The 27,611-nt window shown below is 33.1% G+C and overlaps 1 protein-coding gene across 3 annotated transcripts; it reads left to right on the top strand.

The window, feature by feature from the left end:
- The first annotated feature begins 3,220 nt into the window (after window positions 1-3,220).
- Window positions 3,221-26,999, top strand: LOC138321588 (protein disulfide-isomerase A5-like). Of its 3 annotated transcripts, none has more exons than XM_069265360.1 (25): window positions 3,221-3,362; window positions 8,395-8,524; window positions 8,947-9,034; window positions 10,298-10,363; window positions 11,067-11,112; window positions 12,712-12,804; window positions 13,309-13,369; window positions 13,691-13,758; window positions 16,636-16,727; window positions 17,691-17,759; window positions 18,292-18,428; window positions 18,920-18,987; window positions 20,020-20,101; window positions 20,392-20,404; window positions 20,757-20,822; window positions 21,206-21,345; window positions 21,750-21,820; window positions 22,265-22,393; window positions 22,741-22,933; window positions 23,225-23,292; window positions 23,914-23,995; window positions 24,353-24,365; window positions 25,318-25,386; window positions 25,851-26,104; window positions 26,778-26,999. In XM_069265360.1, the coding sequence occupies exons 1-25, from the start codon at window positions 3,318-3,320 to the stop codon at window positions 26,930-26,932; spliced, it is 2,298 nt and encodes a 765-aa protein (XP_069121461.1). In that variant the 5' UTR covers window positions 3,221-3,317; the 3' UTR covers window positions 26,933-26,999. The 3 variants fall into 3 exon arrangements, 2 of the variants coding, with proteins under 2 accessions (XP_069121461.1, XP_069121462.1); XM_069265361.1 differs by lacking the exon at window positions 3,221-3,362 and adding an exon at window positions 3,711-3,729; XR_011208343.1 differs by lacking the exons at window positions 24,353-24,365; window positions 26,778-26,999 and having other exon boundaries at window positions 25,851-25,901.
- Window positions 27,000-27,611: the final 612 nt, after the last annotated feature.

Raw genomic sequence — 27,611 nt, 5'->3', positions numbered from 1 at the left:
TGACCATACGCACTAGGATGTACGTGTGAACCGCGATATCGAATCAATGCTTGCTTAAAACTATTTCGAAAAAAAAATCGTTTTATAGGAATATTTTGGGTGCTGTATTGTCGGTTTGGATTGTACTTGAAGCAATGGAGCATGTCTGACAGACGATCCCAACACTGGTTTATATATACATGCATAGCAATACGGACAAATCAACCAAATGCGCCGCCTTTTTAGTCCGCGGTGCTCAGATCAACTATGTGTACAATTTGGAATACAAGACATAGTAATTTTGAAATAAGAAAAAATCAGTACTGAATACCCCACAGGCGCACGCATTAAATATTTTATTATAGATGCTTAGTAATATTCAATGAAGTCCTATAATATATTATTACCTATATATGCAGTCAGATTATACCTTATAGTCTGCGATATAAAATGAAACATCACAGGGTTTGAATCAGATTCAAAGAATAGTTATAATACAGTCATCGATTCATTTATCCCGGCTCCTACGGTCCGGGATCAGCTCAACAATTTGTGTAATTTTGATACCAATGTTTTTTTGAAGAAGTCAATTTTGCAGTGAATTATTAACATACGGACGACGGACATCACATCTTTCACGATCTTTGGAGTTTGAACAAAGTAAACGTGTACGTTTTACCATTGGTGAATTAAGCATTCTGGGGGTATGTTGAAGCAACACATTTCCCCTAAAACGTCTAAAAATGGTCTTTGGTCACTCTAGTGGGTCCAAATAGTATAAACTGTAATCAGAGACGTAGATATAATACGTCGCTGCTGTAACTAATTCTCAGACCCCTGTCGAAGAGATGAAAGGATATTTTGGATAAAGGCGCATGCATTGATATTTCTATACTGTGACTTTATGAAAACATTTGATAAAGCATTTACGTAAGCCCTTTATCAATGAATCGTACATAAAACTGCAAAATATATGACATCGCTCGTCAGTGTTACTCCTGCAGTGGCGTAGGAAGATGAAACGTCATGGGGGGGGGGGGGGGGGGGGGCACAAAGATCCTCAATATTTTGTAACCCCCCCCCCCCCCCCCCCCGCCGCACCTACAGGAGGAGATTAATTCAACTCCCAACCATGCATGCTTATATACATTTTTCATATATCACTAAATTTAATCCTTGTACACATTTATAGACAATTTAATGGAGTCTCTAAAAGGAAATTAACAACTACGCAAATTGGCCAAATTAGCGTGTGAGCGTCGAAGGTGCGAGATTTTGGTGTTTTATTAGGGGTCTGAGGGTGACCCCCGGGATGAGTTTTATGTATTTTGATAATTTTGCGATCGCCCGAAAGCGCGAGATTTTGGTGTTTGGGGGGTCCGGTCTCCCCTGGAAAAAATTACGATTTAGAATGGCTTAGATGAGTTTTACGATAAATTTTAATGATTATAAAGCGTTCTTAACATGGTAATTTTCGATTTAAAGCTACCTGCATTTAGAAATGCTAATTGTGTCGTCATAACATTATGCAACCCTACTCGATCTGAATATACCGGCTTCACACCATCGGCACATAAAAAATGAATTAATTGTCTCGCTAAGACATATAAACAAATTGATCTTTTAAGAGACATTTTTTTAAATAGTACATAGAATCCCTTGATGGACATTTTTAGTCTAGTTTGTGTGTATTGAATTTTTACTATTTAAGGTTTGACATTATGTGCTTGAACGTTTTAGGAAATGCGCCGCGCAGCGGAAAATTTTCTAGAATGAAGTACGAAAAATATGTAGGAGGACCCTTTTTTCTTTCAAATAAGCATTTTTAGAAAATTTCAGTCGGCGAAAATGGGGGGGGGGGGGGGGGGGGGGCAAAAAGACATGTTTGCCCCCCCCCGTCCTGGGGAACGGGGGGGGGCAGTTGCCCCCCTGCCCCCCCTGCCCCCCCCCCCCCCCCCCCCCCCCCCCCCCCCCCCCCCGCTTCCTACGCCCCTGTCCTTGATCCAAGAGTTTCAGTTTGATTTTATCATATCATATTTTATTGCCAAATGTGCAATGGGATTGGGCACAAGTTGTACAACTTATATAAAGCCCGTTCTCAAAAATTAAAACATTAAAATTGCATAGATAGCATTTACACTATAAACAATACATATTATATAAAGTTGTGAAGAAACAAAGCGTAGTGAATGACAAAAATCCGGTTAAAGCGGCATACCACAAGGATCTTTCTTGGGACCACTTCTTTTTAATGATATGCCCAATGTAACAAGCAGACACCAGCCTTCACAATACATATGACATTATCATCTCGGCCCGGCATCATAAAACTATTCTCAGACATATTTTTTACTCAAGTATATGATTTAACATAGACTTGAGTAAAAAATCTGTCTGAGAAAGTTTTATGGTGCCGGGCCCAGGAATTTTATGATCACACTAGGTTTAGGCAAAGATGGTTCCATTTCAGGTTTATTACGACCGCTCTTATGTATATAAATATACATCTTTGATTACGCTGTGAGTTTTTATCAGTATACTAGTATATGGCCATAATGACAAAAGATTTTTACATTAATGCTACCTTTTCTATACCCTAGGACAAACGATTTTGTTTTACTTTGATGTAAATGACCGGGCTTTGCCATTATGTACAAAAGAACAAAATATTTTTTTAACTTATTATATTAAAAAGTTTTTTTTTTTACCTGAGGGAAACGGACTTTTGACATAAAGGTGAATAAATATATGTTAGTAACACTATATACAATGGCTACAACCGCAAAAGATAAGATCATTTTTTTTTCAATTTTACCTTAGGCAAGGACGTATAACTTATAAATCCTTGCCTTAGATAAAAAAACCTCAGATTTTGCCTTTATGACCATAAAGTTATATTAAAGATGTTTTGATTTTAGAGTAATAATACAAGTTGCTTCACATAAGATAAACGCATTTTAAAAAGGTTTTACTAAATATATATTGTGAAAAGATGTACTTGCACGTATAAAATACAACTGCAAGAGCAACTTGCGTACTACGATTTGTTGTAGACTAATTAAAATTTATGTGAAAATAACTCAGTCAAAAAGACAATACTACATTCAATACCCTCTTAATCTCTTATTACACATTAAATCCATGGTCCGTCGAAAATATGTCATGTGTCTTATCACCGCGCCGATGGGATTTTTCTCATGAACGTCAGCTGTGAATCACCGCTTCGTTGCGTTCCGTTTTATTTGGGAGAGGATGCGACTCAGTAACGTTCTGATAAATATATTTACCACATGTTTTCATTTTTACGTGGCACGTGTGTGTAGGCCCTGCGAGTTGCAATGGCAGGCATGGCTTCGATTTCGTGGATGATTGTTTTGCTGTTGGTGGGTATAGATCTATCTTGAGCTTTTAAAAAGCAAATAATTTGTGCAAGGCTAGTGACACAGAGCTGCTTTACATAGCTCTATGGTTAGGACAACACCCAAACTTCTTAGGTTGTTGTCGCTATTTTTTTACTTTCCCTTTTTACCGACTCGGTTTCCCATTTTGCTCAGGAACAGCGAGAGATTTGGGACTTAATTTTAATGTGCTTATGTCGACCATACATATTTATAAGATGTATACGTGGTTTTAAAGCCTACACTGTTGATACTTAGTTAAACTTTCACTCGCCGGTCGGTCGCCATGTTTCAGTTGCTGACCTAAAATTAAACCCCCCGGCGGCAATGGCTGGGGCCGGTGACAGGTCAGGTAGGTACCTAAAAACCCCCGCTGGCAAGTGTCGGCGCCACTGACAGGTGCCCGTAGTAACAGGTGACGTGGACAAGGGGAGGGGGTTAGATAAGGAGACTGGGGTGGCCAGTACATATCAACAGCTTTAGTATATTCAATTAGAATGTGTAAGTTACAGTACCTAAAGATCTTATCTACAGTTTACATAGCCTACCGTAGAAAATCTGGAATATAACTGATGATTAGGCCTATAGCGACTTACTTACTATTTAAACCACTTCAAACATGTACCCTAACGTTTTATGTACAGTATTGTGATTTGGTTAAATGTTAAATATACCTGTAATTGTGGATGTGTAGAAATTTGTATGTGTCTGGTTTGTGCAACTGCAGTAGGCTACATGTAACTCGTTTTGCACAAATACATAAATATGATATTCAGAGGCAATGATTTTAAAAAATTCAAAAAATAACACATAGTGTTAATAATTACTTTAGATATTAATACATTTTGTTACCAAAATGATTTCAGACAAATTTCAACCTGCACAGTTTAATGTCTATATACGCTAGGATTAATAAAAATTGAAAAAAAATAATGCTGCATAAAAAAATCATCTAGACACTTTTAACCTGTAATCAGTGCACCTTATAACTGGTCTACCTTGGTTGAATTGTTAATTATTGATGTATTTTGTTAAACCTTTCATTATAACTTGGTTATTAGCAGATTCTTTATTTCTGTGTAAAATTGTATAGACATTGTGTAAATTGTAATACAAGGAGGCAATTGACAAATAGGCATTTGTTTGACTATGATATTGAGTGAACTTGTAGGCGTGTACATTGTATAGGTATGTGGTTATGTGTATTTGTCTACGAGGTTTACCTAGCTTTTCTCACGGGTGAGTTATTCCAGTCAAAACCCAGTGAATACAAGATAACAATGCATATCTTCATATGCATGCTTGCAGGGAGGATGTATAACTCCTGCCATTCTGAGATATGTTGTATATATACACTCAAATCCCACCTGTACTCTCTATGTACGTACATGTACCTAGGACTGGTTTTTGATGTGCAGATAATGTTTTCCATGACAGTGAGAGTAGGCTATATAGCTGACACATGCATCATGACTACAAACCAAAGTTTTCTTACAGATACTTTTGGGTTAGTTTACTGATTGTGTATATGTTAGCTTGTCAGGAGTTAGTCACGAACAGTAAAAATGCAATATATCTATGTTTGAAGGTTGACAATACTTCTATAAATGATCACATGGTATTATTCTACTGCTTAAAGATGCTCCACCGCCGGCAGAGCATAAATGATATTCATCATTTGAACAATAATTGGTGTTTAATCGTACATATAAAAATATAATTAACACAAAAAATAATATAAAATAATTTACTTCGCCTTTGGTGCATGCGCAATCAGTACTTCATTCCATATAGGATATAGTGGCACAGAATTTTTTCGGGATGCAATTAATTATTTTTTATATTTTTAACGTGAAGTAAAATTAGAAGTTCAAACTTTTCAATGGTGGTAATGGTGTAAAGTAAGTAACTTTTGTAACTGGAGAAAAATACTAAATCGTCTGCTCCTGTTTTTAATAGTGAAAAAATACCATTTGGCAAGAGTGGAGTATCTTCAAAAAACCTAGTTAAATAGTTATATAAATCAACTGATCCAATTATTAAGATTTACCTGATATATATTAACTTATAATTCAGTTTGATATAAATAATTGGAATAAATGAAATAGTAAAATGTAATTAAATTAAACTTTTGATACCTATTTTAATCCTAGTCTTTCAAATCTCGATATCTAGTCAAATCTTATTAAAATTAGACTTGTAATTCCGCTCAACTACGATGCTCTACAGTACGTTTTAATACAAGTTTGTAGAGCATTGTAGTGGAGCAGAATTACAAGTCTAAATTAGATTGATATTTTAACATTCGCTGACTAAATCTAAGTCAAAATAGAAAAATGACTACGGTAAAAATTCCAACCAATTTAATTAGGTAATATCATAACCGATTATAATAAATGTATATATAATTATCATATTAGAAAAATCCTCTGATTCCAACTGATGACAGTTTACTGTTCGGAACCAATTACACAACACTACTACGATGGCACCTCCGATATCGATGTTATCAGGCGGGTTGTCTGCAAATAAGACCCCCCACCACTTTTGACCTTTATTTCTTCTCTGGGGGGGGGGGGGGGGGGGGGGGTCTTATTTGCGGTGAAATACGGTAAGTGATAAACATAGAGTTATGGCCCCATTTTGTTATCTCTACATATTTGAATCAATGTTCATATATTACCTACAAGTGCTAAAATGTTTTATCAGGTAAATGTGTTTTATGAATGTTGCATACGTTAATTTAATTTACTCTTTGTTAATTTAGGTAATACTAAAATCATATGATCTGGGATGGTAATAATAAGGCCAAAAAAAAATGTTTGTTTAGAGTTACAAATGTACATAAAAAAAATAGGGTCGGTCGCTCAAAAATGATGTCTGAAACCAAGATCAAAATCCCGACTTTTTAATATTTTTTCGTAGAAAAGTGGGAGAAAAATTAGGGTCGGGGTAAAAAATTAGGATCGGTTGGGTAACCCTAAACAGACATATTTTTTTTTGGCCTATGTTGTAATCCCCTCTCCTGTATTCTTTGCCATTGTGAAGAGGAATATTTTTAAAGATCAACACGAAATCACATATTATCATCAATTTCAGCACATCATGTGATGTGTACTTGGTTATTACCATATTCTACCACTCTATGGACAATGTCTACTGGCTAGCTGTGTATACATATATATAATAAAGTGATGATATGGTTCAGATTATTTATAATTAAGTGATGACATGGTTCAGATTACTACATAAGGAAGTAAAAGAATGGGTTAAGATACATTGAGCTTTAATATTGAATAAAAAAAAAATTATGTTGTGATATAATTTATACATAGATAAATTTACCATTTATATTGAAAAAAATCTTATTTTGTATTGTTTTGTTTATCATTGTACAATATGCAGTAAATTATCAATTTATTGCTATATTGCATATCTATAGAAAAAATCCAATTAGAATACATGTACTTATCATATGTCAAGTTGTGTATGATGTTATCTCACACGATATTCTGTATTTGCATATTACAGTCACCTATTTCAGAGTTACATTCACATGTCTAACATCAATACCTTTCTGCAAGGGCAGATAACTCTATAGACTGCACCAATGGAATAAACAACCCTTAATTAGCTATGATAATAATTGTTCATTTATCTATGATATTGGCTATTAAAGATTATAAAGCAAACAAGTTTGTTCTTCAGCTATATAGCTACGTAATGCTTAAATTAGGTAAAAAAATTCACATAAAATTGATATTACAATAACATAATTAGTTATACATCGACAGAAAACCATGGTTCAGGACTGTATATTGTGGTGACATGTGGGTTTCTGTCTTTCCGATGATGATTGTACATAGTATACGTAGTGATCAATGAAATCTGTACAACCTGGGTATCACATGGCGACAGTCTCTAGATTGATCTATACCCAACAGATTACATAGTCACAGGTGTGTACCATTGGTAACATACTGTATACTTATGGTACAGTTACAATAGGGGAGGATGATTTGAGAGAAATATATATCTCAATAATAAAATCACCTGATTTGAACACCAGCTGTGGAGACTCTTGTACTTAGTGTTGTGCAGTCATCCATATAAAACTCTGGATTATTTTGTTAGTTGTTACACAAACTTGAATAATCTACGTAAAATTCTGCCTTTCATGATATACAACACTGTACCTAAATTTCCTATTGTTTTTTTTTTATTTGCAAATTTGCATATACACATTAAATCATTAATGTTCTGTTTGTTTGCAATTGGTTGAGAATTATAATAAAAAAAAAGAATGAAAAAACCATGATGCTCAAGGAAAGAAAAAGGTATTTGTACCAGGAGGTAATACTTTTACAAGATTTATATCTCGATAGATTTACCATCCATGCATGATTCAATTATTGATTATATTACTAAGCTTGATGCAGGTAAATTATGTTACCACCCTTAACATGCTTGTCATTCAATATATTCAAGGTAGTGCCGAGTGTGTTTAAACTTTTGTCAGAGTATAGTAAAGTTTAGTCAGTAGAAGTGTTTGTAATGACATGAACTCATTGGGGTGAGACAAAGCACTTTTGCACTTCAACTTAATTACAAAAAACTTAACAGTAGTCAGTATTTACAACATCACCAGGATTCTTCTGGATTGTTTTACCGTAATTCACTTCTCGGCAATGAGCGTGTATAAACTTAAACCTTCTCCACTCAAGTCTTTTAGTACAAGGGTCAAATCTGACAACAAGCTCCTTTCCTTTTTTCCGATTCTGCTTACAATTTTGTTCTGAAAAACATCACAGTATGAAGATTGATCATGATCAGACTTAAAAGTTTGAATAAGACATACAATGCAACTTTTAATTGCTCAACAACCGTACATGGAGGCATGTTTACAAACAGTGAATTTTGACTTGCTGTCCAGCGCCTTTATATGTGACTCTTGTTTTCAAATTATAGTGCACTTTATTTGATTTATGTTCATTTTAATTTACACTTGTCATTTCAGGCTCTTGTTCCAACACATTATGGTGCAAAGCAGAATGCAAAGGGACTGATTATGGAAATTGATGATCAGAAAGAATTCAAGAAAACTCTTCGAACTAAAACCAATCTCTTGATAATTTTTGCAAAAACAGGTAAGTAGTAATTGGTCTCCTATTCATACAAAGAAAGACCATGTGACCATGGCATTAATTTCCATGGAAACACTCTTATTACTCAATTAATTAGCTGTTTCTTCAGTAAGATCATATTTGTCTTGTTTGAGGGTTTCAAGTTTCGCAATTGTTTTGTAACATTTATATTGGACTCTTTGTGTAATACTGACCTAAAAAGAATAAAATTCTAGTGCAATCATGTTGATTACTGCCATATTGGATAATGTACACATAGAAAGAGATTGCTTTGTCATGTTTCACTACATTTTCAAGTTGACACAACCAAACTTTCTGCCAAATGGAATATGCTGTACATGTTCAGAAATTTTTGTAAAAATATCATTATGATTTTTACTGAAATAATCCATTCAAATGATTTTCACAATCCTTATTATTTATAGAAAAATCCATGTCCAGTTCCATGTCTTTGTTCAATGATGTCGCCACGGAGATGAAAGGGAAGGCAACTTTAGCATTTGTGGACTGCAGGTATTTCTACAGATACTTCTGCTTCGTTACTATCACACTTTCTCTTTAAAGATGCTCCATCGCTGACAAATGATATTTTTTCAGTATCAAAAACAGGAGTAGACAATTTAGCATTTTCTTTAGTTACAAAAGTTACTTACTTTTCACCATTACCACCATTGAAAAGTTTAAGCTTCTAATTTGACTTTAAGTTAAAAATTATTAATTGCATCCAGAAAAAATTACATGGCACTACATGTATATCCTATATGAAATGAAGTACTGTTGCGCATACACCAAAGGCAAAATGAATTATTTTATATTATTTTTTTGTGTTAGTTACCAGGTAGACATATTATATATACACGATTAAACACCAATTAATGTTCAAATGATGAATATCATTTAAGTTCTGTCAGCGATGGAGCATCTTTAGGTAATACATCTTACTTGTTATTATATAAGCTTGTGCATATTGATGAATACTGCAATTTGACCATAATGTAATCATATAGTCCTTTGCCATGTTGAATGAAACACTATTTGAAGTGATTTAGTAATTTTAATACATGTAAAGTGTAGTTCATATTTTAAAGTCATTTTACAGGAATTTCTAAAGGTGCTGTGTCAGTTTTATCAGAATAAGTTGTATCCTTTTTCAAACAGTTGAAGAATTATAACCCAATGTATAATAGTCATGAATCAGATTTCACCATGGTGTAGAGCTGTCTTTGATATAAATGCTAAATATCAATATATCGAGAGGAAAATATCACGATGTATTGATATATATCGAAACAATGGTGTAGTTGAGAAAAAGATGAAATCTGGAATGGTTGTTTTGTGTACTACATAATCGGATCTATAAAAGAAAACAACACATGACACTCGAGAACTATTGCTGAGTACATATGATTTGTGATAATTGTTAAAAATTCATTGAGTTAAAATGATCAGGAACCTTACAATATATATACTAATACAGTTGGTTTACTGTAAAAAATAATACACAATTCGTCAGTATTTGAAATTCCAACGTAACTAGGTCATAGGAAGATCATCAAGTACATTGACTTCTAAAAATAGGAATCGATATCGTATGTGAAGATGAGAATCGTCAATATATTGATATCGTTTGTAACGATGACAGCTCTACCATTGTGTACCAGGTATATAGAACAAAATCATTTCTTTAGCTGGACTGAATACTTATTTATTATTAAAAGTTTTAATTTTTATTTGCAGGTAAAATTAATTGATATTTTCATGAAATAATTTTTTCAGTGAAAGCAAGAAGCTATGTAAAAATCAGAAGGTCTCTCCCAGTCCTCTCGCACTGAGGCACTTTAAGTAAGTCTGGCTTCATGTACTGCATAAAAACCTGAATAACACTTAAACACAATGAAGCAGTGGCAAGAATAAAAAAGGATTGATTCCTTTTCTGTGTTAAACTTATAAAAACAGTTGAATCTGGTTTATACATGTATATCAATATCCTGTGGGAACGGAAAAATATTTCAAATTATACATATATACAGTGGAACCCGTTTATATTGAAGTTTTCGGGGAATTGGAAATCTCTTCAAATTATCCAGATTTATAAAGTTTATATTTCATTTCAGCAGTACTTCAGTATAACCGATTTCAAATTAAGTGGGTCCCGCTATAGATGTAATAGTACATGTACACAGGTTTCAATATAACTGGGGTTCAACCTGTGGTTGATTTGAATATACCTTGTATATTAAACTATTATGTAATTCAGTAGCATGTTACATAAATCAACAAATCATTGGATTAGTTTGTCAATATCTATGAACTAGCCAGTACAATTTTGTATTTATAATTTGCTCAAAGTGATGATATTTTTACACTTTCTTAGCTGTAGATTTTCATGATACATCAGTAATCTTTTGTCTGTACATATATATTAGTATTTAGAATATAAATAATTCATGTAATACAAGTTTCAGTTTATTATCTATCCATTTGTAAGGTTGGTGTTCTGCCATGCTTGGCAAAGTATGAAATAATAATCCTTAAACTATTTCAGAGATGGAAATTTCAACAAAGAATATGACCGAAAAATGGTGAAGAGGGTAAGTACAAGTTACATATAAAGCTTCAAAATGTGGATTTTTTTTTATATAAGTATGTAATTACCTTAATAATATAATTAGCTTCTGTTTCTATAAGAAAAAAATTGGATTCATGTTAATGCAATTCATTTATTTTGTCCAACAAATTTTAATCTTGGGCAAGGAGTTTTTAAATGAATTGTTGATAGTCCTCTTTTTGCCTCCAATTTTACTGCCGTTCTATCATAAGATTGCACGATTGTGTTACAGTACTAGTGTATCGACTCACTGTAGTAGATTACATCGCTACATGTTACAGGTGAAGTGCCTATGTAACACGCATTGTGATTGGCTGAGTTGATCTAAAAATAGAAGAGAAAAACGTGTGTGCACAGTAAAGCTGGTTTTTTTAGCCTGCCATGCTTGGTCTCATTTTCTTCCGATATTCGACGAATTTAACAACTTCTTCACTGACCTTTGTTGGTGTCATGATAGACCGAACACGTGGAAGCAGAGAACCATGTTGTTCCTCGCACAGCTTTGCGATGTTTCCGACAGGTGGATTTACAAACGCCGGCCGCTTTAGATATATTTCCATAGGACACCCCATGCCATCATTGTACATTTTCACTACACTTTCGCGTACTTTTAGATCGGTTCGTGGCTTTGACATGTCGACATATGATCGGTTGAGGACTGCTTCTAATTTTGGCTGTGATCGGTTGAACCGTCTTCTAATTTTGGCGCAATTTTAGCGAGAGATTAAAATAGTAACGTAACGTTACACATGTGCAAACACACATGTATCTTACCGGTAACTTACATGTATAATATGCACGCATTGGCAGCTTGGCGATCGACGATTTTTAGTACTTCCACACTTTTTTATTCAGTATAAAGTTCAAATTCAGAGTTAAATTGACATTTTAAATATACCTTACCATAATTATGAAACTGAACAGTTGTTTTAGCAGATACTTTCTTCTTGACCTTCATATTTATTCATTAACGGTACCAGTATTATCATGTTTAAATCAGTATTATGTATTCTTCTACAGCTAGTATAACCTGATTGTGTGTGTTATCTCTTTCCATGTTTGATTTTTTTTTTTCAATCATCTTATTTATATATTTACAACAGCTATTTCAGGAAACTCTGTCAGTCAAGTTCGTCACATGTGCTAGGTGTACTACGGAAAAAAACACCCAACAGTCATGTATATTACAGCGCGAATTCTATTTATCAGCGTTATTTATTTTTACAGCGTAATACTTCTATTTTACAAATATTAATTTTTCAGATGTTTATCTATGAACATTTGTAATTGTTTCGACGTACTTACAACGTCCCGATTGCACAAATAGGTTGCATTGTGTAACGTTTATTTATATACACACTTCAGCCAATCACAATGCGTGTTACATAGACACTTCACCTGTACCATGTAGCGATGTAATCTACTACAGTGAGTCGATACACTAGTACTGTAACACAATCGTGCAATCTTATGATAGAACAGCAGTAAATAGGTCTGTTTATAAAGGATATGTATGGAGTAAAATGCTTTTATAAGTTATGATATAATATTGTCATTATTTACAAAACATATGAAATTTCAGTCAATGGTGAACTTCCTGTTGGACCCGACTGGAGACATTCCGTGGGAGGAGGAGCCTGATGCAGGAGACGTTGTACATGCTGATACACCGCAGGTAAATGTACTTGTTATAATCTAAAATTAAAATACAATACTTCAGGTACTAGATATTATATGCAAAAAAAAAAAATACCAGCTAGCTCCATTGCCTTAATGTTTACCCCAGGGAATCATGTTGTTGTGTATCATGTATAGGGTACTTAATCTATCAGACGAAGATGCAAGAACGGATTAGGTATACCGATATGTTTGCAAGAAATATAATTTATCTAAAACACTAACTCCCAGATGGCCTTGATTACCAACTGTAAGTGACGTGACCCTGACCATCCCAGATTACCTTGACCACCAACTTTGAATGACCATGAAACTCAAATGACCTTAACCTCCAACCCCACAAGTTGACCCTAACCATCTCGGATGACCTTGACCACCAACACCAAATCACCGTAACCATATAAGTGTTTACAGAATACCTGTGACTGGATGAAATATCCACAAATAGATGGACAGCTACATTTAGATGGACATGAATTGATACCCAATGATTTCTTTTCAGATGTTTAACAAATTACTGAAAAAAGAAAAAGGTCCCATGCTGGTGATGTTTTATGCCCCATGTAAGTTTTTAACTCCATTGTAGACAGTTCTTAATTTAGTACTCATTACTACAGTTTTTTATATAATGATGTTTATGTTGAATTGTGTAATATAAATCTACAAATTCAATTTAATGTTTAATATATAGTTAATACATGAATTTGATATTGATTTATCTCATCACTCCTGAAGACATACTCGGAACTTTTCCAATTCAAAAGCTGGAATAGTTCATGATTAATCTTCAGGAGGTGAATGAGTTCTTTGTGAGGCCGTGATAGTTCTCAAATCTGCTTCTTTCTTTTATTCATATTTTCATTTTTGTTGTTTTTCTTCGCCAGGGTGTGGATTCTGTAAGAGGCTAAAACCAGACTTTTCCGCTGCTGCCACAGAGATGAAGGGAAAAGCTGTGAGTTCACATATACTGTTATTTTACAATGGAACTATTTATCTGAAACAGCTATTCTAATTTGTTGATGTTGTTAAAACATTTATAGGGTTTGCAGAAAGAGCCTGAAGTTTCAGGAAATAGCCATAAATACCTACACTGCCTGCTATAAGTTTTGTTACGCAGGCAGATTTACAAGTATTCATAAAGTACAGAAATATGTAAACATTTTTTAATATTTACAGTCAGTGGTGAATTGATAGTATAAACCCCGTTGATTTCAATCAAAGGCTACTCAACTTTATTTCTCGATAAATTGAGTATGTCACGCGCAATTTAGAGCCGCGCGGATGAATTTATGATGGTCCAAATCAGAAACTTTTGGTGTTTTCAGTAACCGAACGTACGTTCGATGAACATGTACATGTATCAAAATAGGTTTGAACACATATACATGTACGTGTGTAAATACAAATGTAGAAAAGTTACATTGTTTATGTTACTACCGTACCTCTTTGAGCAATGCTTCCGTGCGTATGATAAATAAACAATGTTGTACAATGTACAGTTTTGCACATTCCGATGACGTCGCAATGTTTACATGTTGTGTGTCTGTGAGTCTGTGTTTGTTCTCTACAACATGTAGCCTAGATCTACATTATATGGGTATTTTTAACATCTTTGGTTGTACGCGAATGGATAAGATATGTCAGAACACGTCAGTATTTGAGTTGGATAAGTGTACCAAAACGACCTAGCACGACAATGCATTTTTGTTCACCTCGGCGGACAGACAAGTCCTGTACGTTATCTAGAATCTACTGTCAATCGGCGAGAGTAGGACTTGCATACACAATGTACGTTTGGGTGTTTCGAAATATCAATGAAACGGAATCCTTCAATTGTAGCTTTACAATACTTGTAATAGATACCTCTAATATTTATTGAAGTGTTTAAAACAACAATATAAATATAGCTAACATTTTGAGAGCGGTACAGTAAACGTTTACAGTAGTGGGCCTACCTGTGTTTGTACATGTTCCTCGAAACGACGTCCGATACATTTGAAAATCTCTAAAATCCGGAAAGAATGACATGGAACTATGTAAACATCCGTGTATTCAAGAAATTTCAAACGTGAACTGATTAAGTAGAACTCAAGTGATCACGAAATTGAAGAAACTCTCTGTTTGTCACACCTCCTTGGCACAAGCGGTTTAAATCGGACGCCGCGTCACAACTACGTTAAATATCCTGCCACGTTATAAATTGTGTAAACGTGTGAAATCATACGAAGCAAAATATTAAAACCAAACTGCTTTGCACCATGGTGTTTTTAAAAACAGATAAATAAAATGATTTATAGTTCCATACCGGGAAAACCTCAGATATATGCTTCATCAGACAGAACTCATTTTATTGGTATGTTCATTGATAAATTGACGGGAATTTCCGCCACTTCAAGTGGCTGTTCGAAATGCCTGTCGGAACCAAACGATATAATTCAATTTTAGTCTTATAAATGCCATAAACACTATTAAGGGTAAATTTTGAGCTATGAAAATAATAGTTAAGACTGTAAATATAAGGATTAAAGTCTCTTTCTGGTGGTTCTATCGAAGGATAAAGTTGAGTAGGGTATCGATATTTGTTTCATGGACCGCTTTGCGGTCCATTCCAAATATCGATACCCTACTCAACTTTATCCTTCGATAGAACCACCAGAAAGACACTTTAATCCTTAAATACAGACATCAGTATATATTATTTATCAGCTTATTTATCTGCTCTAACTCATTAATTGTTTTTTCGAGAGTTTTCTCAGAGATAAATTTCCAGGAAAATATAACATATGTAACAGAACTTTTGAAGGGCAGTGTATATTTTTCAATGTATTTCTGTATAATAGGAAAATGACCCTTAATATTTATAAGAAAGCTTTAAAATATGGACAACATAGATAATTGAATTTTTTGGTGTTTTTTTTTTGCAAAATTGTGAAACTGAGAGTTTACAATAATTTCTGTATTAGGACCCTAAATATTTATGAGAAAGCTCATATACAACATAGATAATTGTAAACAAAATTTTGCAAAATTGTAAAACTGAGGTTTGACAATAATTACGAGCTAGTTCGACACATATCCAAACAAGTTTAGAGATAATTTCTTTAGCTGAGAGGCATATATTACAGATAGTATACACCAGAGTATCTGTTACCTGTTACCTATCGCTGAGGTCTTTAAATATGCCATAGGCATCTCTGACCTAATTACATAAAATTTTATGCATGTACAATATACACAACAATTTGGATATGTCTTTCGAATTCGCATATTACAGAGTTATCTGCCCTTGCGGGTAGGTATTGATTGTGACGTCATGTGTTTTGGAGTGTAACGTCATACCTTTCGGAGAAAATGATGTGAATTGCGCTCACAAAATAATGACGTAACAATCAATACCTACCCGCAAAGGAGCCAATCAAAATTAAAATTAGACATGTAATTCAACTCCACTACGATACTCTACATTACGCTCCAATACAAGATCTAACAATGCCCGTTCGGGGTTACCTCAGCATAACCCCTATGGTTAGCCAATCAGCGTGTCGCCTATGGAATCTTTGGTGTGGTTGATTCATTCGTAAGTGTAAACCTATAATAATACGTCCCGAGATGTTCCGATTCTAGGCCAGAGGTCATGCTGAGGTGACCTCGAACGGGGCATCGTTAGATCATGTTTTGCAGCGTAATGTAGAGTATCGTAGTGGAGCAGAATTACAAGTCTAATTTTAATTAGATTGCAAAGGAGCTAACTCTGTAATGTGCAAAGACGGAATATTTTGAAACATTGTACATGTGTACATGGTTTTACATTTCTAACTCTGCCGTACAGGTATTAGTGGGTGTGGACGTGGACAAACCACAACAGATGCAGCTCAGGGTAGACTACAACATTACAGGATTTCCAACTATCTATTATTTTGAGTATGGCATTTCTTTATAAACAGGTGTAGTTTTAACATATATAAACAATATAATGCAGGATGAACATTATTTTATAACTGTATATAAATCTATGACATTCAGAATATGGTTGAAGTAGTTTTTTTATTGGAATTAATATGGTTACTTTTGCATTTTTTTAAATCATTGAAAAGGAATAAACTGAAATGTATGAAGAAATAGCTAGAGAATGATGTAGTTTTCTTCATTAAGATATTTTAACGATACATTTGGATGTTTAGAAGGTGGGGCCGAAAGTCCTATTAACTGAATTTCTTTTGTCCTCTATACCGTAAATTGGGATATTTTGGATGTGGTCATATATTGGCTGATTTGGCGTTTGGTGTGAAATCGACGGAATTTAACACACCTTAATTTGGTTACATATTTATTTGTTTGTATATAACGATCAATACATATTGATTAGGTATATCCGCATTACATAAACACACATTCGCATTACATAAACACACATTGAAGGTAATGTGCTGTCAACCAAAAAAAAAAACGTTACCGGACGGTGCAAGTGTCTTTTTTTTGTGTAAACATGTATATAATTAGATGTTTGACTATTTATCACTTCTATTGAAGACCAATATTTCAAAGGGTTGTCTTTGTATCTATAAGGCTTCAAAACTTATCATGTCAGTTTATCATTGTTGCAGGATATATGTGTGTAGACAAATTAAATTTTCAGTTTTTTTCTTTTGATCTAATCAAGTTATGCACCAAAAATTTGCATAGCATATGGAAACGCCAAATTGTAAAAGCACTAAAGTTTAATCGACCTATTTTGATACAAAAACGCCAAATTTTCCCGATGCCAAAATATCCCAATTTACGGTATGCCAGGCTTGATGTGCTAGTTTGTTTATTTGTAGATTTTATACACGAGATAATTTTTCTAGTTGTGCTATTATAAATAACATTATTTTGTATTTTCAGAAAAGGCAAAAAACTTTATCTGTATGGAGGAGAAAACAATAAAGAAGGAATTATTTCTTGGTTAAAAAAGTAAGTATATTTTCTTAAACAAGTTATTAATGACAAGAGTTTTAGAGTCTGGAATATTTCAATGAAAAATCTTGACTCCAAAATACTTTTTTGCCCATATATGGGTCCCTTGTGATATTGACAATGATAATGGAAATTTTGATTTGGTAGGAGGAGTCCCATAGTAAAGTTAATTTATCTTATCAATTCATTTCCAGAAATAGAAAAGACTTTAGCATTTTATCCAATATAATATATGTACAATGACATATCCATGTATTCCTTCATATGGGTAAAATTTACTGTATTTATAAGAGTATTGCAAATCAACAGATTTTTGCAGCAACTTAATTTTGTGGTTTTCTGCTTAAAGAGCTAGGACGAAATTTCATTTTCAGCTGACGTAGCTAGTTGGAAAAATGCATTTGAACTGAAGTACAGGGGTTATGAAAGTCTTCACAACGTTGTTCCAAACCCTCTACAAATGATTGATATGCATTTAAATCCAATTTGTGTTAGATTTGTTGATATAACAATTTTTGTTATGTTCCAGTCCTGGTCCTCCATCAGAGAAACCAAAAGAGGCAGAGTGGGCCGATGAGCCATCAGAAGTTGTCCATTTGACCGATAGTAACTTCCAGGAATATATCAAGACACATTCATCCATATTGGTCATGTTTTATGCTCCATGTATGTTTATATATATATATATATTTATTTTTTAGAAAAATGAAGTCTTAGAATAAAATTTCTGTTCCATTTTATGTCAATATTAAATTCAGGATTGTTCTTGTAAACATCTGTTATTATAGTCTATTTGTCATTAACCTGTGCTTAAGCCATAATTTCTAAAACCATTCATGAAATTTCCAGTATACATTTGTACTTGCATTATCTAAACCAGATGAGCAATTAACTGTTGTATGGTCATCTTAAAGACAAATGTTGAAAGTTTTTTATGCCCCAGTTTGGGAGCATGCAATGTTACACTTTGCCCCTGTCATGATTTTGGGAGCATGCAATGTTACACTTATCTGTTATGTCCCCGTCACGTTCTGTCCTGTCCAGCGTTTATACTAGTTTGTTGAAAAATTCTTATAGTAGTAAAACATTACTTATATCTTAATTTTTTGAATCAATATATTCTAGCTTGGATATTTAATACTCGTCAATAATTTCAGGGTGTGGTCATTGTAAACAAATGAAGCCAGATTATGCAAAGGCTGCTGAAAAACTGAAGGAGGAAAATGTAAGTAATTTGGCTGTTAGTCATCCTCGATACTTTAGGGGTTCCTATCACTTACGATCTCTACACCCCTGGACTATTTCATAGTAAAACTGGAGGCAACAGAACAGGTATTTTAGTCCTTTCATATACATCAAAAGAGCTGTATAACTGTACTATGCGGTTTACAGTGGCTTTGACGTAGGGCGTCACTCTCTTTGTAGTCTTCAAAGATAATTTTCGCAGGCCTGTGATTGGTTCAGATTTGTTTCCCTGAGCTATCTTCAGTTTTAATATGAGATAGTCCAGGGGTGTAGAGATCGTAAGTGATCGGAAACCCTGGAAGATTGAGGATGGTTGTTAATCAGTGTGTGCTGCAAAGGATGCCTAGACAAGTTTCTTAAAAAGATTATACGATAAACATGTTTTTTTTTATGGATTTGTAAAAGCAGCGAAGAAATGATTTAGTTTCTTGCATTTTGATCAAGAAAGTCTTACAACTTGGTTAGTGAACAAATTTTGGATTATTAAAAAGTATGCATTGGCATGTTTCAGTGATATAGCACTATCAAAAGGGCAACAGTTCCACTATACAAGAAGACACAACATGAATATACTGCAGTCTCCCAAAACACGCACCTCACACTACATACAAGCAACATTGCATACTTGGGAGGTCGTCCTTACATGACCCTGGGTGTTAATAGGTCTTAAATTAATCAAATAAACTAAGTATCAATTCTATTACTTTAAATCAATTCCTTATGATTTGTTTAATAATAAACAGTGGTTCATTTAGAGGATTTAGATATATTTGTTTTAATATCCTGTTGACAGCCAGGGTCATTTAAGGATGTGCCCAGTTAAGGAGGTGGAAGAATACCTGGAGAAAAATCATTACCCATGGTCAGTACTAGACAACTTCCCCAGATGGTTTTCGAACTTGCATTTCTGAGATTAAGGGCTTGTGATAATATGTCTGAGGGCCTTAACTACTATTAAGAGTACAGATGAATGTCAGTACTAAAGTTGTCTGTATTTGTTGTATTTTTCCAGATTGATGGTATCATAGCTGCTGTAGATGCTACAAAGGAGAAAACAGTCGGAGATCAATTTAACATCAAAGGATTCCCAACAGGTATTGTATATCTTTCCATTTTACATATGATCTGTATATGTTTATATCAAAACTATCCTCAATTCATTAATTATTCAATTTTGGAATATTATTATATACACTAATCATATAATTAATTTGATTATTTTCATTAGATAGGAATTGTTTTATTGTTCAAAGATACTTTTTTTTCACATAATTTACCTATTATCCAACGACTTTGCCCATGTAATATTTAATTTGAGATTTATAATTATTTAAATTTGTTTATCTTTTTCCTTTCATATGACTTGCCTTTCTCTGATATGAAGTTAAATATTTCAAGTAAGTACCATTAATAATATTGTATATCATTTTGATAGGTGTAAAATCAAAAACACTTTATAAATGCTTAGAATGTTTTAAAGATCATAATTAAAAAATAGAACAATACACTACACTTCTATACATTTATTGATATTTCAGATTTCATGGATAATGATGGTTTAGTATTTTATTCCTTGAAGCACTCTTCTACATTTAATGTGATAATTACAATTCTAACAAAATAACACAATTGAAATACAATATGATAGAATGATAAATATTACATTATCAATTCAAATACTAGTTGCAAAGTTCATTTGATTTTACTATCACTTCTATGTATATTAAAGATTCTAGAAATTCTTTTCAGGGATGGTGAATTTGCATTTGATGTCAATGAAAGAACCGAAGAAAAAATAGTAGAATTTATGAAAGAGTAAGTATTGTTATTAAAATAAAAAACATCTTTTTCATTTGTTTGTTAAGATAAAGATATGGATAGAAAAAATATTTAACAAGTCTAAGAAAATTTGATTAAAAATATACAGTGTATATTGGTTATAAGGATGTAATGGTCCAAGGGAGATAATTTAGTTCTAAGATATAAGGAGTTACATCCCCTGAATAAAAAATCCAGTTTGGAAATATATTATTTGAAGAGATGGCTTGCTGTATAGGAATTCAGATTTTTGGAAGTAATAATAAATGTATAATAAAAAGTCAACTTAAAACTTTTGGAACACTTAACAGATTAACAAATTAATTTTATATTTATATTTGGAAAATCAAAACCCACCAACAGTTTTTGTTTGTTTACAGTCCTAAAGAGCCCCCACCACCTCCACCCCCAGAGCCTAAATGGGAGGAGATGGAAAGTGAAGTTGCTCACCTTACTGACGAAAACTTTAAACCTACATTGAAGAAAAAGAAGCATGGTCTTGTTATGTTTTATGCACCATGTATGTTATTGATTTATTCATTATTACATGTTCATGATTTTGAATCAAAATAAGATTTTGCAATCTTGATATGTGATCTCAATATCTCAATAAAATTGTGAAAATATTTCCCTTTAAGTTATTTGATAACGGAATATTTATATAATGAAATAACACTAACAATCTATAAGTACATAAAGCCTAAAATTATACAATAATTTCTCTGGTGGAATATTTCCTGCAAGGTGAAAAGAAATATTGCAAAGGAAAATTTACACCTCTCATTCTTTTGGTTTATTTAAATAGCTGCCAGATTTCCTGTTCCTATGTAATTCTTTATCAATTCTTTGTTCCATACTTGCAAGTGAAAGATGCAATTTTTTGTTGGAATTATTTTATGTTGTCATGTTTATAACTGTTCTTAGGGTGTGGACATTGTAAAAAAGCTAAGCCAGAATTTATGCAGGCAGCTGCTAAACTTAAAGATGATTCCAAGGTAAGATTTCCATTATCTTGGTTAACGAATCAAATGTTTTACTTTTCATGTCTTTGTCATGATATGAGGCAGTTATGTTTTACAAATACTTTAGATTATTCAGCTGAATGCAACAATACAAATATTTCAGTATTAATTAATAGATATTCTTTTGGTCTAAATATATATGTATTCAATGTGGAAAATTTAAGTTCTGTTTGCTGCTTATGACTATTTTATTTGTAAATATATATATATAGGCACTGTTTGATGCTATTGACTGTATATTATTTGTATCTAGGTACTGTTTGCTGCCATTGACTGTATATTATTTGTATCTAGGTACTATTTGATGCTATTTACTGTATATTATTTGTATCTAGGTACTGTTTGCTGCCATTGACTGTAAATTATTTGTATCTAGGTACTATTTGATGCTATTTACTGTATATTATTTGTATCTAGGTACTATTTGCTGCCATTGACTGTACTGTACATTCCACATCCTGCACAGCCCATGAAGTGACAGGTTATCCTACATTTAAATACTTCAAATATGGAAAGTCTCCACAAAACTACATGGGAGGCAGAGAGGTTAGTACCATTTCTTCTTAAACTTTAAGGGAGTTAGGGAGGTTAGTAGAACAGCTTTTTTTTTAAAATACAAGGGAGGTAGAGAGGTAAGTAGAACAGCAGTTCCGCTAAAACGTACAAATAAGGTCAAGAGTTTAGTAGAAAATCTCGTCACTTGTGCTGTATGTAACTATTAAGTATAAGAGAAAATAAAGTTTTCAATGTTTAAAGATAGTTGGAAGCTTCAGTCATCAGTCTGATGTTTTACTTGAGACTGACTTTACAAAGTTTATGGTATGTTCTGTTTAGATATTATAGTTCAATACATGTTATCATTCTTATAATGATTTGGTACAATGCTTTTATAGGAAGCTGACTTTATCAATTTTATGAGTGACCCCCAAAACCCAGGGGCTACTCCCCCTGCCCCAGCTGTAGAGACCCCTGCCCAACAATGGGCAGAAGTCGTTGGTATGGAGAACCTACGATTCCTTACCACAGACAGCTTCGACGGTTTTATCAAGGAACACAACTCTGTCCTGGTCATGTTTTATGCTCCATGTAAGTTGAATAGCAAGGAGCAGACAAAAATGTTTATATATAGAAGTTTTAAGTTTTAAAAGTTACCTTGGAATAAGTGAGATGTTCCACAAATCAATTACAGTATAGGTGGTTATGGGATGTTATTTCGGTGGTGAAAAATGGATCCATAATATAATAAAAAAAAAAGTATACCACATGTATTCATAAAGTTTGATTGTCAAATTTTAATTTGTGAAACTATCTTAAAGTGTGAAAACTTTATCTATTGAAATGATAAATCTATTTGAAAGATTTTTTTTCTGTTTTCAGGGTGTGGACACTGCAAGGCTATGAAACCAGCCTATGGAGAAGCAGCAAGAATTATTAATGACCAAGAGGTAACGAAATAAGACCAACCTTTTCTTTAAGAAAATTAAGAAAAAGTTTACTTCATCTGTCATTTATAACTAAAGGACTTTGGTACAATACCATAAACTATTTATATTATTAAGAAGTAGAATTTTTCACCAGAGGTACATACCAGTAATTATTATACTTCTCACATTGAATTACACACTACCCAAAATTAAAAATACACTTTAAGCTGCAGGAAATGAAAAAAAGAAATCATTTATCACAATCTATGACAACTTATTAATGCAATTATGAAATTAAAAAAAAAAAAAAAAAAAAATTTTGATTGCATTGTACATGTAATTGCAACTGGAAGTAACACAAGCTTATAATGAACACGCTTACAGTAAGTTCATGGTTATAACATAGTAATTTTCATTCCCCGTCAAGGTCCTATAACATATCTGCATTAGATGTATAACAAGGTATGTTTACCTGGTATGTATAACAGAGTGATTTTATTGGTCCCCAGAGGTTTGTTATAACCGTGTTCAACTGTATAAATTTTTGACAAATGACAGCGTATTTAGGAAACATTTTTATGCCTGTGCTGTTTTACCCATATCTGTCTATGGTATATCAAACAAGGCATTATTTGATGGCAGATCAATGGAATTTTAACAGCAGTAGATGCTACCTTAGAACCAAATCTGGCTGCCAGGTTTGAAGTTAAAGGATACCCGACATGTAAGTTCAAATCTTTAACACATCTCCAACAGTAGTTTTGACCTATAAGAGCTAAAACTTTGATATCAATTTTAATTTTTTTTAAAAATTTTAAACAGAAGATTAAGCCATAATCGTGCTATCTGTTTTTTTAATATGATAAAAGAAGGTGTATACATGTATATTAAACTTTCATGTGAAATTTTGAAAGAACTACATGTAATTTTATTTTATTTCAACTTTTATTCTAAAAGGAAAGTTTAAATAACCTTTTGTTACTTTTTCCTTTAAAAAAAATATAAAACTAGTTTTTAATGTTACATCAAAGTAATTGTGTCCTGTCGTTAACCTGTTTGATTGTTGTTTTGTTTGCTTCAGTGAAATATTTCAAGTAAGTGGTGTGCTTGTTTTCTATTTGCTTGAATTTCCTGTCTTTTCCTGCACTATATTATATCACTAAGCACATTTCCTCCTCTTCATATATTCTGTAATATAATTATATATCACAGTCAAAAATACCTACTGTATCCTAACTGCATGTTATTATGAGAGGTTTATCTCCCCTTTTATTAGCTCCCTTACATTGGGTCATCTTTCTGCAGATGATCTAATCCAGGTTTATGCTTTTATCTAAGATCTAGGTTGCTGGGTTTATCTTCTACGTACATGGGGTTATTAGTTTTCTTTGAAATATCCAAGCTAGTTTATCTAGTTCAAGAGCAGATTGATGCAGTTATTCAGGTTCATGAGTTCAATATGTTCAAATTCGTGGGGTTATTTAGGTTAATAGGTTTATCCAGGTTCATTGTTTTTTCTATCTTTGTTCAGGTTCATAGGTTTATATATAGATTTATGGGTTTATCAAATTCATGGGTTTTTCCTTTACTTGGGTAGTGAAAAGACAGCTCATACATGCTAGACAATGACATTAGGTCATCAATAAGCAACTATTGTCAATGATGTCATTAATTTTGATGCATTGTGACAACCTTGAGCGCATCCTTGAACAATCTTAATATTTCTCCAAAAGATGTATCTGAAGTGCCTACACATTCTCAGTAAATATCAAGTTTGTTAAAGATTGTGCTATATTGTTTTCATAAACTATAATAGTTACCTACAATATATCCGATTAGCAGTAAAGCAGGATATGTAAAATCATAAATTTGCCTTTTGCATGTTCAAAAAGTAGTTAAAACTCTTTTTCCTCAAAATAGTTCCCACATTTGATATGCATATTAAAGAAAATTTAAACTAATGACAACAGATTTAGGGGCATTTTCCCTGTATGTGCATTTATATTTTTTATGATGTACAGTTTTAATTTTATTGTATTCTTTCAGAGATGGAAAGGAAGCATTTGAATACAATAAGGGAAGAACAACAGATGATCTTGTCAGTTTTATGAAAAAGTAAGTTTTACCACTGTTACATAAGGTTTTGAAACATTGTAAGGATTCAACACTAGAATCAAGCCCAGCCAATTCTTTTTACCATATACTGGGACATGTGTATAAAGCAGATACTTTACCTGACATCGTTTTTAATGGCAAGAATTTAATTGGGCAAATAATAAAGATAATAAACCATATAAGGTATTCTTTTCACTAGTTTTTAACCATAAAATTTTTAATTTTTCTCATTTCCCCTGTAATAAGGGCTGGTATGTCAAACTTGAAAAAGGTGAAAAGAATTACTAGTCACAATTCAAACTGATTTTCCTCTAAAGACACATTTGGACTCTTCTAAATCAAGGACTAGAACAGTTCATTATGAAATTTCAGGGGTGAATGAGTATAACAGTATCATTTATTCAATCAAGTTATAAGTGTACACTAATATATGATTACATATGTACCTGTATTTTCTTCTTCAGTCCAAGTGCAAAACCATCACCCCCGCCAGCCAAAGAAGAATCCTGGAGCGATGTTCCAAGTGCCATCAAACATCTGAATGATGACAATTTTGCATCAGTAATGGACAAAACAGACACTGCTCTCGTCATGTTTTACGCCCCGTGGTGTGGACATTGTAAAAAGGCCAAGCCAGCCTACCAGGCAGCAGCCGATAAACTAGCACCTATGGACAAGTCTAGGGCCTTAGTGGCCGTGGATTGTACTGTAGCCCATGGTAAGATCAGACGAGGAGAATGTGATTCAATATGTCAATTTAGAGATACCAAAACAACGTAGGATAAGTAAGACTTGCAGTCGATTAGTTCTACCTCCTGATGATTGTGACATAACAATCACTGAAGGAGGGACTAGTGGACGAGAAATTGTAATTTACCCACGTCGTTTTTGTATCTCGAAACTCCTGTATTATATCTTTATGTATATACTGTATCAAATAAAATCTTTGTGTAGATTTAAATTCATGGTTTAGAGATTTCAAGATATTTATGTTAAAGAATATTTGCGGTGACCTATAGAACAGTTATTGCAATAATAGATTAAACTGATTTCCTTGTATTTTTGTTTGTGGTGCCACAGCACCTCCAAAAGCAGATTTATTACCATAAAGTAATTTGTTAGAACATTTTATGTCTGATCAGACATTTACAGGTTTCTTATCCTTATATCTACCTAATTTAAAATCAATTTAATATCTATAGTCCTCTGGGTATAAAAGTCGATAAGATTCACTGAATTCACAACCACTCTCATTTGATATGTTGTCAGTGACCGTTTTCATCATATGTCAGTGGTAAAATCTCTAATTATCAACCAATAAGACAACTAGATGTTTGTAAATACAGAAGTAACATTAATTTACCAATTGTTACTTTTCTTTATAATTTCAGACACCTGTGAGAAGGCCAAAGTAGAAGGCTTTCCTACATTTAAGTTGTATGTAAAGGGAGAGTTTCTCGTCGAGTACAACGGTGGAAGAACTGAAGATGATTTCATCAAATATATTCTCAATGCACCAACTGTTAATAATAAAGATGAATTATAACATAATGAAATCCAATTTTAGAAATATTTATATTAAAAATATATAAAATAATAAATTTTACAATATCTTTCTTATTGTTTGGTTTTGATTCTTGACTCCCATAATTATGATACTTCATTCAGTTTATATTTCAATTCATTTGTATATGATAGGATATATAGAGGATCTTACATGAGTGGCTATGTGATATGGAATTTATCAAACAAGTTCAATAATTTGATATGCCAGGAGCGTTTAAGCAAGTGGCATATCAAATTATTAATGAGTTTGATATTTCATATTACATATTCACGAATGAAAGATTATATTCATCACATAACTTTTATTACTACAAATATAAGTGAAACATTCTAATTTTGTCTTTATAAAACAGTAGAAATCCGGCTCAGATGTGACTTGCTGTCTATTGAGACAAGCATGCGACATCATATAAAGATTGTGATGTCAAAACTACCTGTGACGTCACCATAGTGTTATTACACATGTGTCTTACAATGTTTATGACATGGCTAGACAGGCCAGTTATGTGATAAATGATTGATTATGATAACAGCTCTGGTGATTTAAGGTCATTAAGTCGGAGTATTCTGAGAAAAACCACAGACCAGCAGCCAGTACTATCGACTTCCCAAGGTAGAACTTGAACTTTCAATACAGGTGGTAGCTTATGATAATGTGT

The sequence above is a fragment of the Argopecten irradians genome, chromosome 4, assembly GCF_041381155.1.
Source record: "Argopecten irradians isolate NY chromosome 4, Ai_NY, whole genome shotgun sequence".
Lineage (NCBI taxonomy): Eukaryota > Metazoa > Mollusca > Bivalvia > Pectinida > Pectinidae > Argopecten > Argopecten irradians.
The sequence above is the reverse complement of the archived record's forward strand: the minus strand, read 5'-3'. Positions and strand labels throughout refer to the sequence as shown.